Below are 12,113 nucleotides of genomic sequence, written 5' to 3'. Positions count from 1 at the left end.
GATGCACCGATCATCCGGTCCGCATCGTGGTGCATCGATTCATGTCCATCCAAGTGACCGTGGCTTATCCAACACACAAGGACAGATCTCTCGCGAACCTTAGCGTACTGCTCGTTTTCCTCGTTTCGCATTTAAGGAATGGCCTTGCAGCACGTGGAGCAAAACGATGCCCAACGAGATGGCGCCAATGCCGGTGCACGCCAATGCAGCACGCACGCTTCCACTGCTTCCAAAGCTGCAATGCAATGAACCTCCGGTGAAAACAATGGCTTCCCACTGGGCGGTGGGAGGGAGGTTCGGTGTTAGAATGGCATACCTTGGCCTACCGCGGTGGCCTACCAAACGGAGATCCGTAGCGTGTCGATTGCGCGGCATGACAGTCGCGCGTGAACTTTGTGTTCCGAGGTGACAGACACTCCACGCGGCATCATTAATCAAATTTAAATGGTTTGCAATACGCCGATCCAAAGAAAGGAAAAAAGACGCAGCGTGGAATGCATTCCACGGTCGGTGAAATCAATCTTTTGCGGCACTAGGGAATGCACGCGATGCATTCTGTTCTCTCTCTCTCTCTCTCTCGGGGTGTGTGCGATGTGATGACAGTGCAAATTAGAGGAATCTTTTAATGATTTCTTCATTAAGAGAGGCCGGCATGCAGAAAGGTTGAGGTCTTGTTTGTTAAAGCAGTTCCAGCAATTTTTTGCAAGGGAAGGGAAAGTTTTTTAGCCGCTTTTTTTTTATTTGTTGAAGCCATCACTTCGTTAAATACCGAACTGATTAGCCTATCGAAACGAGACAGTTTGATTCATTTTTCATTCGAAACGATGATGATGATGATGAAGGGCTTGCTGCTTGCTTAGAAATAATAAATGAAATTCTCTGCCCTACAATGGATCATTTTAACCGTTAAATATTAGGATTTTTGTGGGAAATGTGATGCACGTACCAGCTTCAAACATAACACTGCTCCTGAACATCCTTATCGCGGTTTTGTTAGAATCCACACGCTCACCACTCGGCCCGGGGACATCACTGAACCTCCCGGGGGGGGTAATTTGAGACTCCGCGAGATATCCGTCAGATCAAGGAAAAGATCCCCGCATCAACCGCAGATGTCGAAAACGCGACGCACACGTTACTTCACCGTCATCATCAAAAACCAAGTTCACGGGGGGAGCGAGAAGGGGATTCCGCAGGACACGCGCACCCATCGTCCGCGTCCGCGTCCGCATCCGCGATCCTTGCCCGATGATAAGTAAATGACACGCCACATGTGACATAGTTGGGTGCGCGGACGCCACCGCAGACCACTTCAAACGCTTTTTAAGGATTTAATGAACATCCCCTGCTCGGACGAGCGTGGTGGTGCTGCAGACGCCCATCCATAAGCGAATAGGCAAAAAGGTAATGCTATCCGCTTGTTGCGATCGATAACGCGAGTCCTGGGACCCGACCACTGATCCGTGTGCGATATATGCTGCTACGAGCACATCAATCGCCGGGGAAAGTCCGTGGCCACCAACAGGCACCACCGCACCAATCAAGGCTATCATATTTCAAATAAGATTTTAATTACTGGTTAATCGAGAACATGTCGCCCAACGACGACGACGACGTGTGTTCCGGTCGTGGGACGTGGAAACGGTGCCGCCAGTGCTACTGCGATGTGATGCTGCTAACGGTTGGCGTTGACGCAGTGTGCCGTGAGTATGCTCTCATTCGTTCGCACATTAACCGAAAGTGAGGTTACGTAAATACGGAAGTACACGGCTTAGGTACACGGTATCACCGGTGAAGCGGATGAAGCGGATGCGTAACAGTAGCAACGACGACAAACAAAGGAAACCGTCGTTTATGTTGCGCCTCGAAATCTCCAATGAAAGAAAACCCAAAACCGCAAACAATCGTTGGGTTTGTTAGCTTCCAAGCACGAAGCAGGAAGAGATACAGAATGTAAGTACGGATTGGTGGGGGAGCTGCGTGGACTTCCATGTGGACCATGAGTCACATGCCAACATGCGCGCAGCATAGCGATGATGGTGAGAAAAGTAAACACGAGCATAGAAGAAAGCACCGAGCAGCAGCAGCAGCAGCAGCAGCATGATAATGAGTGAATCGAGCGCGCGAAGAAAGAACTAACCAGATAAGGTTTGAGATCACGCTCACGATCACACCCTACCGGACCGGATCTGAGGTGTTTCTAGGGGTCCGTGAGAGTCGCTGGCACTGGGTGACTTCATGGAGTTGAAGCAAAAACCGTTGCAGTTATGCAGTTGCAATTGTGTCCGTTTGTTTGCCGCGTTGCGTTCCATTTGTGACCCAAAAGCAAGGGTCCATTGGCTTCTCTTCGAAAAAGAGGGGATTATCGAGAGCCAAACAAAACACTCGCATTGATCCCTGGAATTTTCCCTGGCAATGGAATCCTCGAAGAAGGTACAGAGCATTCTTAGGCACGAAGCAACTGGAAGCTCCGTCATCATGAACCGTCAAGGACGAGAGGTGACTTGACTTTGGATTCGGAAGCAAAACAAACAGCCGTTCGATCGGCGCCTCAAAACGGGATCTATACCACCAGCAACGTGTGGCCATTCGGTGAAGAACAAAAAACGGCGACGGTGCAATGGCCAAAATCCAATAATCCGCACCCGGGCACCTTCGTGCAGCAAAGTGTGTCAAAGGTTAAGGAATTTCATTTGGTACCGAATGCTGCGACGGGCGCACCGCTTGATGCTGCACCGATGAGCCAACGGTCGCTTGTCCGCTTTTTTTTTTCGCTTATTTTGTTTTTGGCATCTTCTCCCTCGTCCATCGTCCACCGTTTTCTATCTGGAAATGAAAACAAAAATCTTCAAAGCGCCACCCAGCGGATGAGAATGGGAAGCGAACACTTTAGGCGTGAAATAGTGAATTAGATTGCATTTTTACAAGATTTTCGTTCACCGAAAGGAGGGTCGTTCTGCCCCAAAACGGTCCTCAAATTAGCCCAAGAAGCAAGGCGACCATCAGCTCACCGCACAGCACCACTCAACGCAACACGCAACACAGAGAGGGACATAGGGGGCCATCCCTTGTCCTTCGGAGGGCTAAAGAATTGATAAAAATTGGTGCACTTCATGGTACTTTTGGGTTGGGTGAAGGGGGAGATGCTGGCCAAGAAAAGGGGCGAAGTCCTTGTTGAGCAAAAAGTGTTTGCGAAACCCCTCCCTGACCATGGCACAAAAAAAAGGCGCGAAGATTCCAATTTGTGCTTCTTTTCCATTCATCGAGATCGGTCCCGGACACGAGGGAGAAGTGGGCCAATTTTTTTTATCTCGTTGCTTCTTGTGGTGTCCACACAGACCCCTGAGGATGCTCTAGTTCCTAGGGTTCTTAGCTGCTTTTTTCAATACTTCCCTCCGCGAGCGTCTTGTGAATCTGTGAATATTTATTAACAGCTAATCGGAACAATGTGACAAATCAGGAAACACAAGGAGACTCAGTCTGTCTGTCAGGATTTATGTCCAGGGCGGCTGCCGATGCCTCGGCCATGTGCAGTGCATGTAAATTAAATGTTTATGTTCGTAGATAATTGGATTCGATTGTTGTGATTGTTGTTTTGAAGCAGAATCGAGAGCGACCATTTTTTTTTGGTCTTTTAGAGGACCTTCTTTTTAAGATCCCGTCCAGTTCCGTTTCATTAACTGCTCTGATTCCGGATCGGGATTGAACGCTGGAAGATTACCATTGTTTGGGTGCAAAAAAGAGCCACTTTTTGGCGGGAATCCAATGTGTGGACCACTGATTCGGTGGCACCTGGAACAAGGGTCCTAATGTCTGGATGCTGGTGGAGAGAGGAACCCGGCAGATAAGCTGCTGGGTATCTGGGTTGCCAAATTTTAATATTTATATCCCGTATCCAATCCAAATCCGTTGGCTGGTTCGCTGGTCCGGTCTAGGAATTCGTGTGAATTCCTTTTTTTACCTTTTCTCAACATGCAGCATAAGCTTCTAAAAGGCGCCAAAAAGGGAATTGTTCTAGAAAATACGGCGCAAAGTGAGCAACCGTTTTGTAACGGATTCGTGCCCCATTTTGTATCTAATGTCTCAACTGCTATCAAAAGAATCAACCATTTGATGCATTCCACATTGACGGACATTCTAGTTAGATAAATTTGGCAAACAGATCTTCCAGTTTCCAGGGTTCGGTTTCCAAATTGAAAACAGATACTCCATCATAAGACCTGAGCCTCCATCGCCCAGAAAGACGAATTGAATAGATTCATCAATGTCACCAACGCCACTCCGCGAGGGTAGCAGCATCTCTGACCATCTCTTCAACAAAGCAGGGAAGCCCGGAACTCATCACCCTAAGAAGTGTTAACTTACTCTCACCCCCTTCCACCCTCCCGGTACTCGGTGCTCGGTGCCTCTAATTTCCTAATGACTTCCAATCAAACCCAAAACCAGAAACACCGACCACAAACACTGGTCGGACAACCCCAGGCAACCGAAACCGAGGAAATGATCCCTTTACCGGCACCAACACCACCCACCCACCGGTCCAGCATCAGTGGTGGCCGCAACATGTGGCCTTTTGCCATCGAACCGGAACCGCACCCGTTGCGCATGCACGCAACGTCCTCGAGGGGCCGCTGCCACCATCATCACGCCCCGTAAGTTGTAAGCCCTTTAACCGACTTGTAATCCCGTGTCGTTCCGGTTGGATTACGGATTCGAATCCTGTGGCCACTGCTCTTCCCCCTTTTTCCTTTCTAAACTCCTTCCTTCTCGTTGAGGACGCGTTTTTTTTTGCACAAAACTGCCCCCGGAACGTCGTCATCATTGACGTCGTGGTCGTCGTCGTCGTTTATCTGGCCGATTACGGTTGCCGTGTGGCTAAGATGCGAGATGCGGCGCCAAAGGCACAATAAAAGATCAATACTCTTTACCCCTTGTGTCTCGTCGGAGACGGAGGGTTGAGCTCAACAACTCCACTCCACGAACGAGGCGAACGCCGGCCTCAAGTCAAGGGTGAAAGTGAACAATCGAAGATGCGATCGGTTTCTTAAGGGGTTGTACCGTATCCTTTCTTTCCATGCTTTTTTTCCGGCCAGAGATGAAGTACTTCTTCGACTGCTTTTTTGGTTCCATTTCGCACCGACGACCAAAAACGCCCTTCGTTGCGCCTTCCGCTGATCGTTGTTGGAAGCGTGCAAAAGTGGAACCGCAATCGTTGTTGGCGTGTAGTGCACCGCAGTCCTGGGCACGAGCCATAGGGAACTTCAGTGTTTATCGAGCGCGACGTCGGTGACTGAAATCGGATCAATAAATATTATTAAATTTGATTTTTATGTCAAATAAATGCTTCCTATTTTTTCCCCCTTTAATGCACCCTTTCCTGGCGCACTCTGGAGGGAGTGGAAGTTAAGGGATGGGATAGATGGGCACGTGTGGTTTGGAAGTGGAAGAGAAGAGCGGATTTGGCAAGTTCCAGACATTTAAAGAATGAAGTCAATAAATCTCGAAAACAGTTTGTCGGAACATAATGTTGGATCCCTTAGACTTTCCAATGAAAATTAATAATTTTACAACAAGTTGCATATTATTTTGAATACCTTCTCGTGAAATACTATTTTTTTATTTTATTTTATTTTCCCAACATTACCAACAATAAATCCAACATTACACGCGGATTATTATGCCATAGAAGTAACCTTTCTTCGAGTGGTATATGATTCTTCACAAAAAAAACACCCCCGGTCAGAGGCCCTACTTGTCCACACCCTCCCAGAGAGCCGGCATTCGCCGTCAAATGTATCGTAACGTTACCTGCACGGTTCATAAACTTAGTTGAAATGTCATGTTCATTTCACCGATCGATTGCCGCCACTCATAACTCTCAGCACAGCGAGCAACATCACATATGCCACCGTGTGCCAGAAAGGCCAAAAAAGCGATGAACGAGTTCCGTAGGTGGACCGTTTTCCTTTCTTCGTCCTGTTGACGCACTTTCCCCCGCACTTTGTAACGGTTTCAACGTGAATACGTGTGCGCGCGCGCGCGTTTCCGGCTTCCGGTAGGCAGTGGCTGGTCACGGTACGGTAACCGCCAGTTCGCGCTTTTCTAGCGAGGTAACGCCAAAAAGGGCACACGGACGCACGGGAGGAGTAGCAGTAGGCTGTGATCGATTGTAATATGATTTCGATGAATTTCCATACCAAACGCAGCAGGCGCAGCGGCTACTAGCTTGGCGCAGCAGGCAGGCGCACGCAAAAACGGTCAAAAGGTCATTTCGATTCTGGCCAAGTATCCCGCTGGCATACTACCACCCGGTCTGATGGTTTGATGGTACCTCCTCTTCGATTTACGTTCGTCCCGGATTTCAATGCAAAATTAGATTATTGACGACGCGATGCAGCCGACCTTCGGGGTGTGAATTTTCTCACCCAAAAGAAAGCAACGACGAGGACGCGGCATCAAATTCCAACCCGAAACACACACAATGGTTGCATAATTTTTGCGACGGCAACGGACTCTGGAACTCTGGACTGTCCAAGTGGACGGCGAAATTTAAATAAGGGCGTCAGCCCCGCGATTTGCATTCTTTTCAGAGTTCTTTTGGAAAAGAAACTTGCCCCCTTTCTCGGTTACCCTCATCAGAGAGCAAGCGGAACGGAAGATGAAGAAGAAGAACTTTCATCCTGGCGAGGGACAGAGGGTCTACCGGTGGGTAACATACAGGACATGGACGGATGTCCTTTCGCTCCGGATTCGGAGATTTATTGAGGTAACCTTTCGCATGTCGCTACATCGCACTCTCCGGCTCGAGAAGACCCTTCCTTCCTTTCGGACGCACGGGTCGCTTTGCAAAGAGGGAATAACCGATATTTCCGATATCGACCGGCAATCGATGTTGATGCCTTGTGTTGCCTCACAGGGAAATACACGAGGACATATTCAAATCACCGGGACCTTCAAGGTGCGTAGCGCCGGATCGGTTGTGATCTAGTTCCCGAGGGGGAACGAGAATGCTGGAAAGGATTTGCGATCCGCTCCTTTGCCCACCGAGGCCACGATGGGCTTTACGGTAAATAAATTAAATTTACGCGTCTCGAACAATCGATCCTCCTTGTGGATCGTGTATCGTGGGAATGAATCCGTAAGTCCGGCGAGTTCCGTTCCAGCTGAGCTGAATGTCGTCGTGCAGCAATTAAAATACGTACGTCGCGCAACCTCGTGTAGGTCAAACACATATTAGAGCTCGAGTTGGAAGCTTTTCTCTCTATGCTGCTGTCTGCTCTACGAAAAACGTAATTTTTTCCTTAGTTTTCTTTCATTTTTAATTGGTAAAACTCTTCTTTCCCTCCCTTGTACGTTTGGAATGCATCCAAAGACAGTTTTTGGTGGCTCTAGCGCAGTATCTACCAGACAGATATCAGTAGACATACATTAAACATCTCGTAGCAATAAAGCTTCCATACATTGAGCGCAAATAAAGATTACCTTCTGTTGGCCAGTTGTATTTTTGCTTTTCTTGAGCAAGGGTAAACAACTGAAACCATTCACCGGGCCCAACTGTACTCGTGGTCACCGGTTTGACTAGCGCCATTTTTTTTTTAACTATCACCGAAGACCCAACGACCAAAGTCTCCTTTTCCCATCCTCACCAGGCCGTCGGTTTGCACTCGAGATAATTATTATGGTTCTCTGCGTTGGTTGTTTGCTGCCGTCGTCGCCAAAAAGAAGTTCTATCCGCGCGACCGCCCATCCTCTTGTCCCCGTGTCAAGTACCTGACGTCCACCGTGGCTCACGTTTTGTGCCGTGCTCATTTGAATAATGGAAAAGTCGAATCATAAAGCTGAGCCGAGCAGCAGTTATGGCCTTCTTGGTCGGTCGGGGAGGGAAGATTAAAAGTTATGATGTTCTCAGCTAGAAGAGTTCTTCAAATCAATCTTCCACAAGGAGCTCCAAGGGATTGAGGAAGGCAGGGCTGCTTCCACCACCAGGGAGACTCGATGCGATGTGCTGCTGGCGCTGGAATGCAACTCCGTGCTGTGGGTTTCCCTGGTCGCTGGTCCCTGATCGCTGGGTGTCGGCACATTGTCGGGCCCTGTAATCAAACCTCGCCAACGGTCACACATTCTGCGGGCGCATCGCTCATTAACCCCTCGAGCGCCCGGTTTGGCTTCGATCAAATTGATTCCCAAATTGATTTCCCAACATAGAACTTATGCTGGCATTGATTGTCGGTCGTAGATTAGGAAACGGGTTGCCGGCCGACCTCTATTTGTCCAGCATTACCGATGCCGAGCTGCCTGCTAGCGATGTGTTGAGAAATGCATTCCACGGAGAGGGAGATCTACGGACACAATTATTCAAAAAACCAGCGATCCCCGGATACAGGCGTGAAAGTGGGTTGATTGAAATTAATCCATTCTTCATTGAGGGCCGCATCGGACGCATTAGGTTGCCGAGCTGCCAACGGCGGCCCTAGAAAAGGGATTCTCGAAGTGAGCTAGATGAAGTCGAATTGTTTTATTGTGAAAATCTTTATGACAAACCATTTTATTCGAAGAATTACAAAAGAATGTGCATTTTACAAAAACTGCTGCCAAGTTTATTGACATTCCCGATGTTCAAACTGTCGGCCCAGTACGTGGATCGTGAATCACAGAAACACTTCCACCTTTCCGTAGCGCACACCAACGACGCCATCGCTCTGGTTAGTCCGATGCGCTGGCGCAACCACCGACGACGCAGCATCATCCTCGGTGACGTCATCGTCACCCTCATAACAGCAAAGTCCACCCTGCCGTTCACCCGGACAATCGTAATCAGCTCCAAACACCGTGATCCCCCGGCGCATAATATCAAGCCGTGCACGGTCGACCCAACCGCAGGTCCACTGGTTGCCAAGCAACCGCACCGTATCCAGCGCCGGAAAGGCGTCCGGGAAATCGTCGAACCACTGCAAACGATTGTAGCTCACCCACAGGTTGCGAATGCTCAACAAGCGCACGGTGGTCGGTGGTACGGTGCCGAGCCAAACGATTCGATTGACCGACAGATCCAGATCACGGAGCCGGTTCATTCCGTTGAACAGTTCGAGCTCGACAAACGTGAGCTGATTCCGGGAGAGATCTAAACGATGCAATCCACTGAACCGTGCCAACCCGGGACTAAGTTGTTCCAGGGGATTTCGTGTGATAATCAGAATGCGCAAGCTGGCCACAGGGTAAGAGCTGTTCACCTCGAACTCCTGCAGTCCCGTCTCGTCCACCACGAGTGTATCCAACGATGGAGAGGCATAGGTAATCCGTGGAATGCGGCCACCGCGCAGGCTAAGACACCCGGTACGGCTCCCTAGTAGTTGAAACAACTCCTCACCGAAGTGGTTCACCTGGCATCCTTCAAGCACTAGCTCTCCCGCGGTCAAGCCGCTCGTCAAGTTGCTGTTCCTGGAGTCGAGCGTAACGTTTTGTAGCCGTCGAATGCCTGCTCCTCGTTGGCGATGGTGCGGTACAGCGCGTGCTTCCGTGACCGACAGTCCACCACCGGCAATGCATCCTATCCACAGGATCCTAGATAGCACGGAAGACACTGTTGTTCAATTTCCGTTTGAGCCCGTTTCCGAACTGCGTCTGCCCGACAGACTGTAGAGCCTTACACGAAAATCACGTCGCCGCAGCGTGTCCTACTCATGCCGTTACCCGGGCTACTGGTACAACTCGGGCCAGGCGCGTACGACGTACCAGTCGTTATCACAAACTTCACTAGCCGATCACCAGCGCCACCACCACCACCAGCCTGAGCCTTGCTGAGTGCTTGCTTGTTAACGCAGCACAACACTGCCAGTTCACATCGATCACCGGTCTATACGTCGAGGGGAATCCGATTACCGATACGTTGGCCTTCAACGATTCGTTCTACTTTGAGCGCTCGCGCCTCAATTCTGGAGCTATTTATTCACATTCTGCTCTCGACAGCGCGATGGTGCTGTTGTTGTTGTTGTTGTTGTTGTTGTCTCGGCGTCTTAGAAACTGAAACGACCAAGATGCGATTAATCGGAGCACAAAAGGTACTGGGAAAGGCTATGGGGAACATCAAAACAATCCAATGGGGCTTCGACTGTTTGTGCTGGTTCGGCCCCACACAACGCGGGTGTTGTTTTTGTTTTTTTCATTGTGCGTGGCGGACGGTCACTGCGGCGCAAACAATTTGTAGATCAAGTCCCAGCCACTGTCATTTGTGTTTCGACAATTTTTCACTACCGGATGCTGAGCTAAACAGCAAGCATTTAGTGGATTACAAGATGCAATCGTTATCTATCTTGTATTTAAATGCATCTCTAAGTTAAAGGAAAACTCCTTATGTTCCTTTCTTTAGTAATCCAAACTTACGCTCTTTTGCAAACATGTCGCGCTTCGTCAAGCCCCAAGACGTCAAGATACAAGACGTTGTCCAACAACTTACCACAGAATCACCACCAGTATCGTCTTAAGATGTAATTAAATTGTGTTTCTAAGGGCTTTATTCATTAAAGATACCGAAAAACCGTTCGTCATTCGCCAACGGACACCGTTCACCTCGGTTTCCTACCAAGACATTATCACCCATAGGTCCACCAGGCCTGCCCTATAAGATTGCACTCCAAAATGAATCAACCCGTGGAGGTGTTTATTTCATTATGCTTCGCAGCCCCAATCGCAGCGTCCTGAAACACCAGACAAAACCTGTTAACGGCCACCTTGGCCAGATTGAGCAAATAAAGTGGTAGCGAACCCCGAAATCGCACGGCAGACCGTCCTCGATTGCTTCTTACGTTCGGTTCGGTAATTAAGATGATTTCAAGAGTGCCACAAAACAGTCTCTCCTTCACTTTTTAATGGTAAACAAATAATGGGGCACGGTGCCCGGGGGCCCGGCGGCCCGGTGCGACATGCCAGACCGGCTTCGATATCAAAGTGAAAATCGACCAAGCGACGACTCATCATCAAACACGCGCGCGCGTGGTGACACGGGCGGATGGCGGTTCGTGCGTTGGCCTACAACTTTTCCAACTCCAACGAGCGAGCGAGGTTTTCGCCTCCCCGGCTTCCTCCAGGTCGTCACCATCGTTGTCCGACGCAAGTGAGGGAGCGGTGGTAGGGTATTTATTTGATTTTATAACTTCAAGATGACAGCGACGTCAAGATGTTTGACGAAGTTTTTGCTGCTCCATCGGATAGAGTTGCTGGGGTGGATGGCTTCAAGCAGGCCATGCTGTGGTGCGGGATTCAATTCTGTATCCGTAAGCGAAGGAATCAAAGATGGCATTGGCCTTTATGAACATGATTTGACGATTCGTTGACATTTTGGGACGAATGTTTCCTAAATTTTATGGAAAATAAAATGCACGAGAGTTCTATGCCTTTAATCGAATACTTATTGGAGTTTCTTATAAATTCACAATTTAAATTCTTAACGTTCAAATTAATTTCCAGCTGAGTCGTGCTCCATAGCAGAATTTCGTGGCATGTTTTTGAACAAAATATTCTACAAATAACGTTGCCGTTCCTCGTCACGTACCGCGATTGAACGAAAGCTGTACAATCTGATCGCTTTAAAAGGGGCTTTCTGAAAGCCAAATCTGACCTCTGCCGATCTCACTGCCGAGAGCAAGAGCCACCAGGCTTCACGAGCATCCCACCGGCCCACCACCTTATCAGCACCAAGCCATCGTCTTCCGGGCGATCGCCACGAACCGATTCGTACGGGCACCTCCAAATGCTGACCATAAAACTGTCACCACATGACAGTAAGTCGAGCAAGCAAAGTTCCGTCCTTCCTTCCATCCTTTGCGGCCACCTTCCGTTCGGTGATCCGGTTTCGTGACTTCCTGCGATCGCGCCGGTACCGTACCTGCTGCTGACCACGGTGACAGCCGCTGCAGCACCCGATTGTCCAATAAGTTTCACCATTTTATGATGTTCCTCCCGCCGAAAGGGCTCTCCAACCGGGGGGGCGCCTGGTTAGTGGCTAATCAAACGGCTGCCGGCGTGTCAGTTCGAACATTGATCGAACCTAACCCGACCCCGAATGCCTTCTAAGCCAGCCGGCCTGCCATCACGTTCTCCCTCGCAGCCGTGCATAT

The 12,113-nt window shown here is 49.4% G+C and overlaps 1 protein-coding gene across 1 annotated transcript; it reads right to left on the bottom strand.

The window, feature by feature from the left end:
• Positions 1–8,504: 8,504 nt before the first annotated feature.
• On the bottom strand, positions 8,505–9,900 carry LOC126573500 (uncharacterized). Its single transcript, XM_050233668.1, has 2 exons — positions 9,648–9,900; positions 8,505–9,561 (listed from the first exon to the last, which is right to left on the bottom strand). The coding sequence occupies exons 1-2, from the start codon at positions 9,680–9,682 to the stop codon at positions 8,649–8,651; spliced, it is 948 nt and encodes a 315-aa protein (XP_050089625.1). The 5' UTR covers positions 9,683–9,900; the 3' UTR covers positions 8,505–8,648.
• Positions 9,901–12,113: the final 2,213 nt, after the last annotated feature.

This window comes from Anopheles aquasalis, chromosome 2, assembly GCF_943734665.1.
Source record: "Anopheles aquasalis chromosome 2, idAnoAquaMG_Q_19, whole genome shotgun sequence".
NCBI lineage: Eukaryota > Metazoa > Arthropoda > Insecta > Diptera > Culicidae > Anopheles > Anopheles aquasalis.
Note: the sequence above shows the minus strand (reverse complement) of the source record. Positions and strands in the feature narration are given on the sequence as shown.

Bases quoted from the DNA above. Each gene is read 5' to 3' on its own strand.
- LOC126573500 (XM_050233668.1), bottom strand. From the start codon at position 9,682: ATGAGTAGGACACGCTGCGGCGACGTGATTTTCGT. The intron at 9,562-9,647 runs GTAAGGCTCTAC...CGTGCTATCTAG, and splicing joins TGCGGCGACGTGATTTTCGT to GATCCTGTGGATAGGATGCA.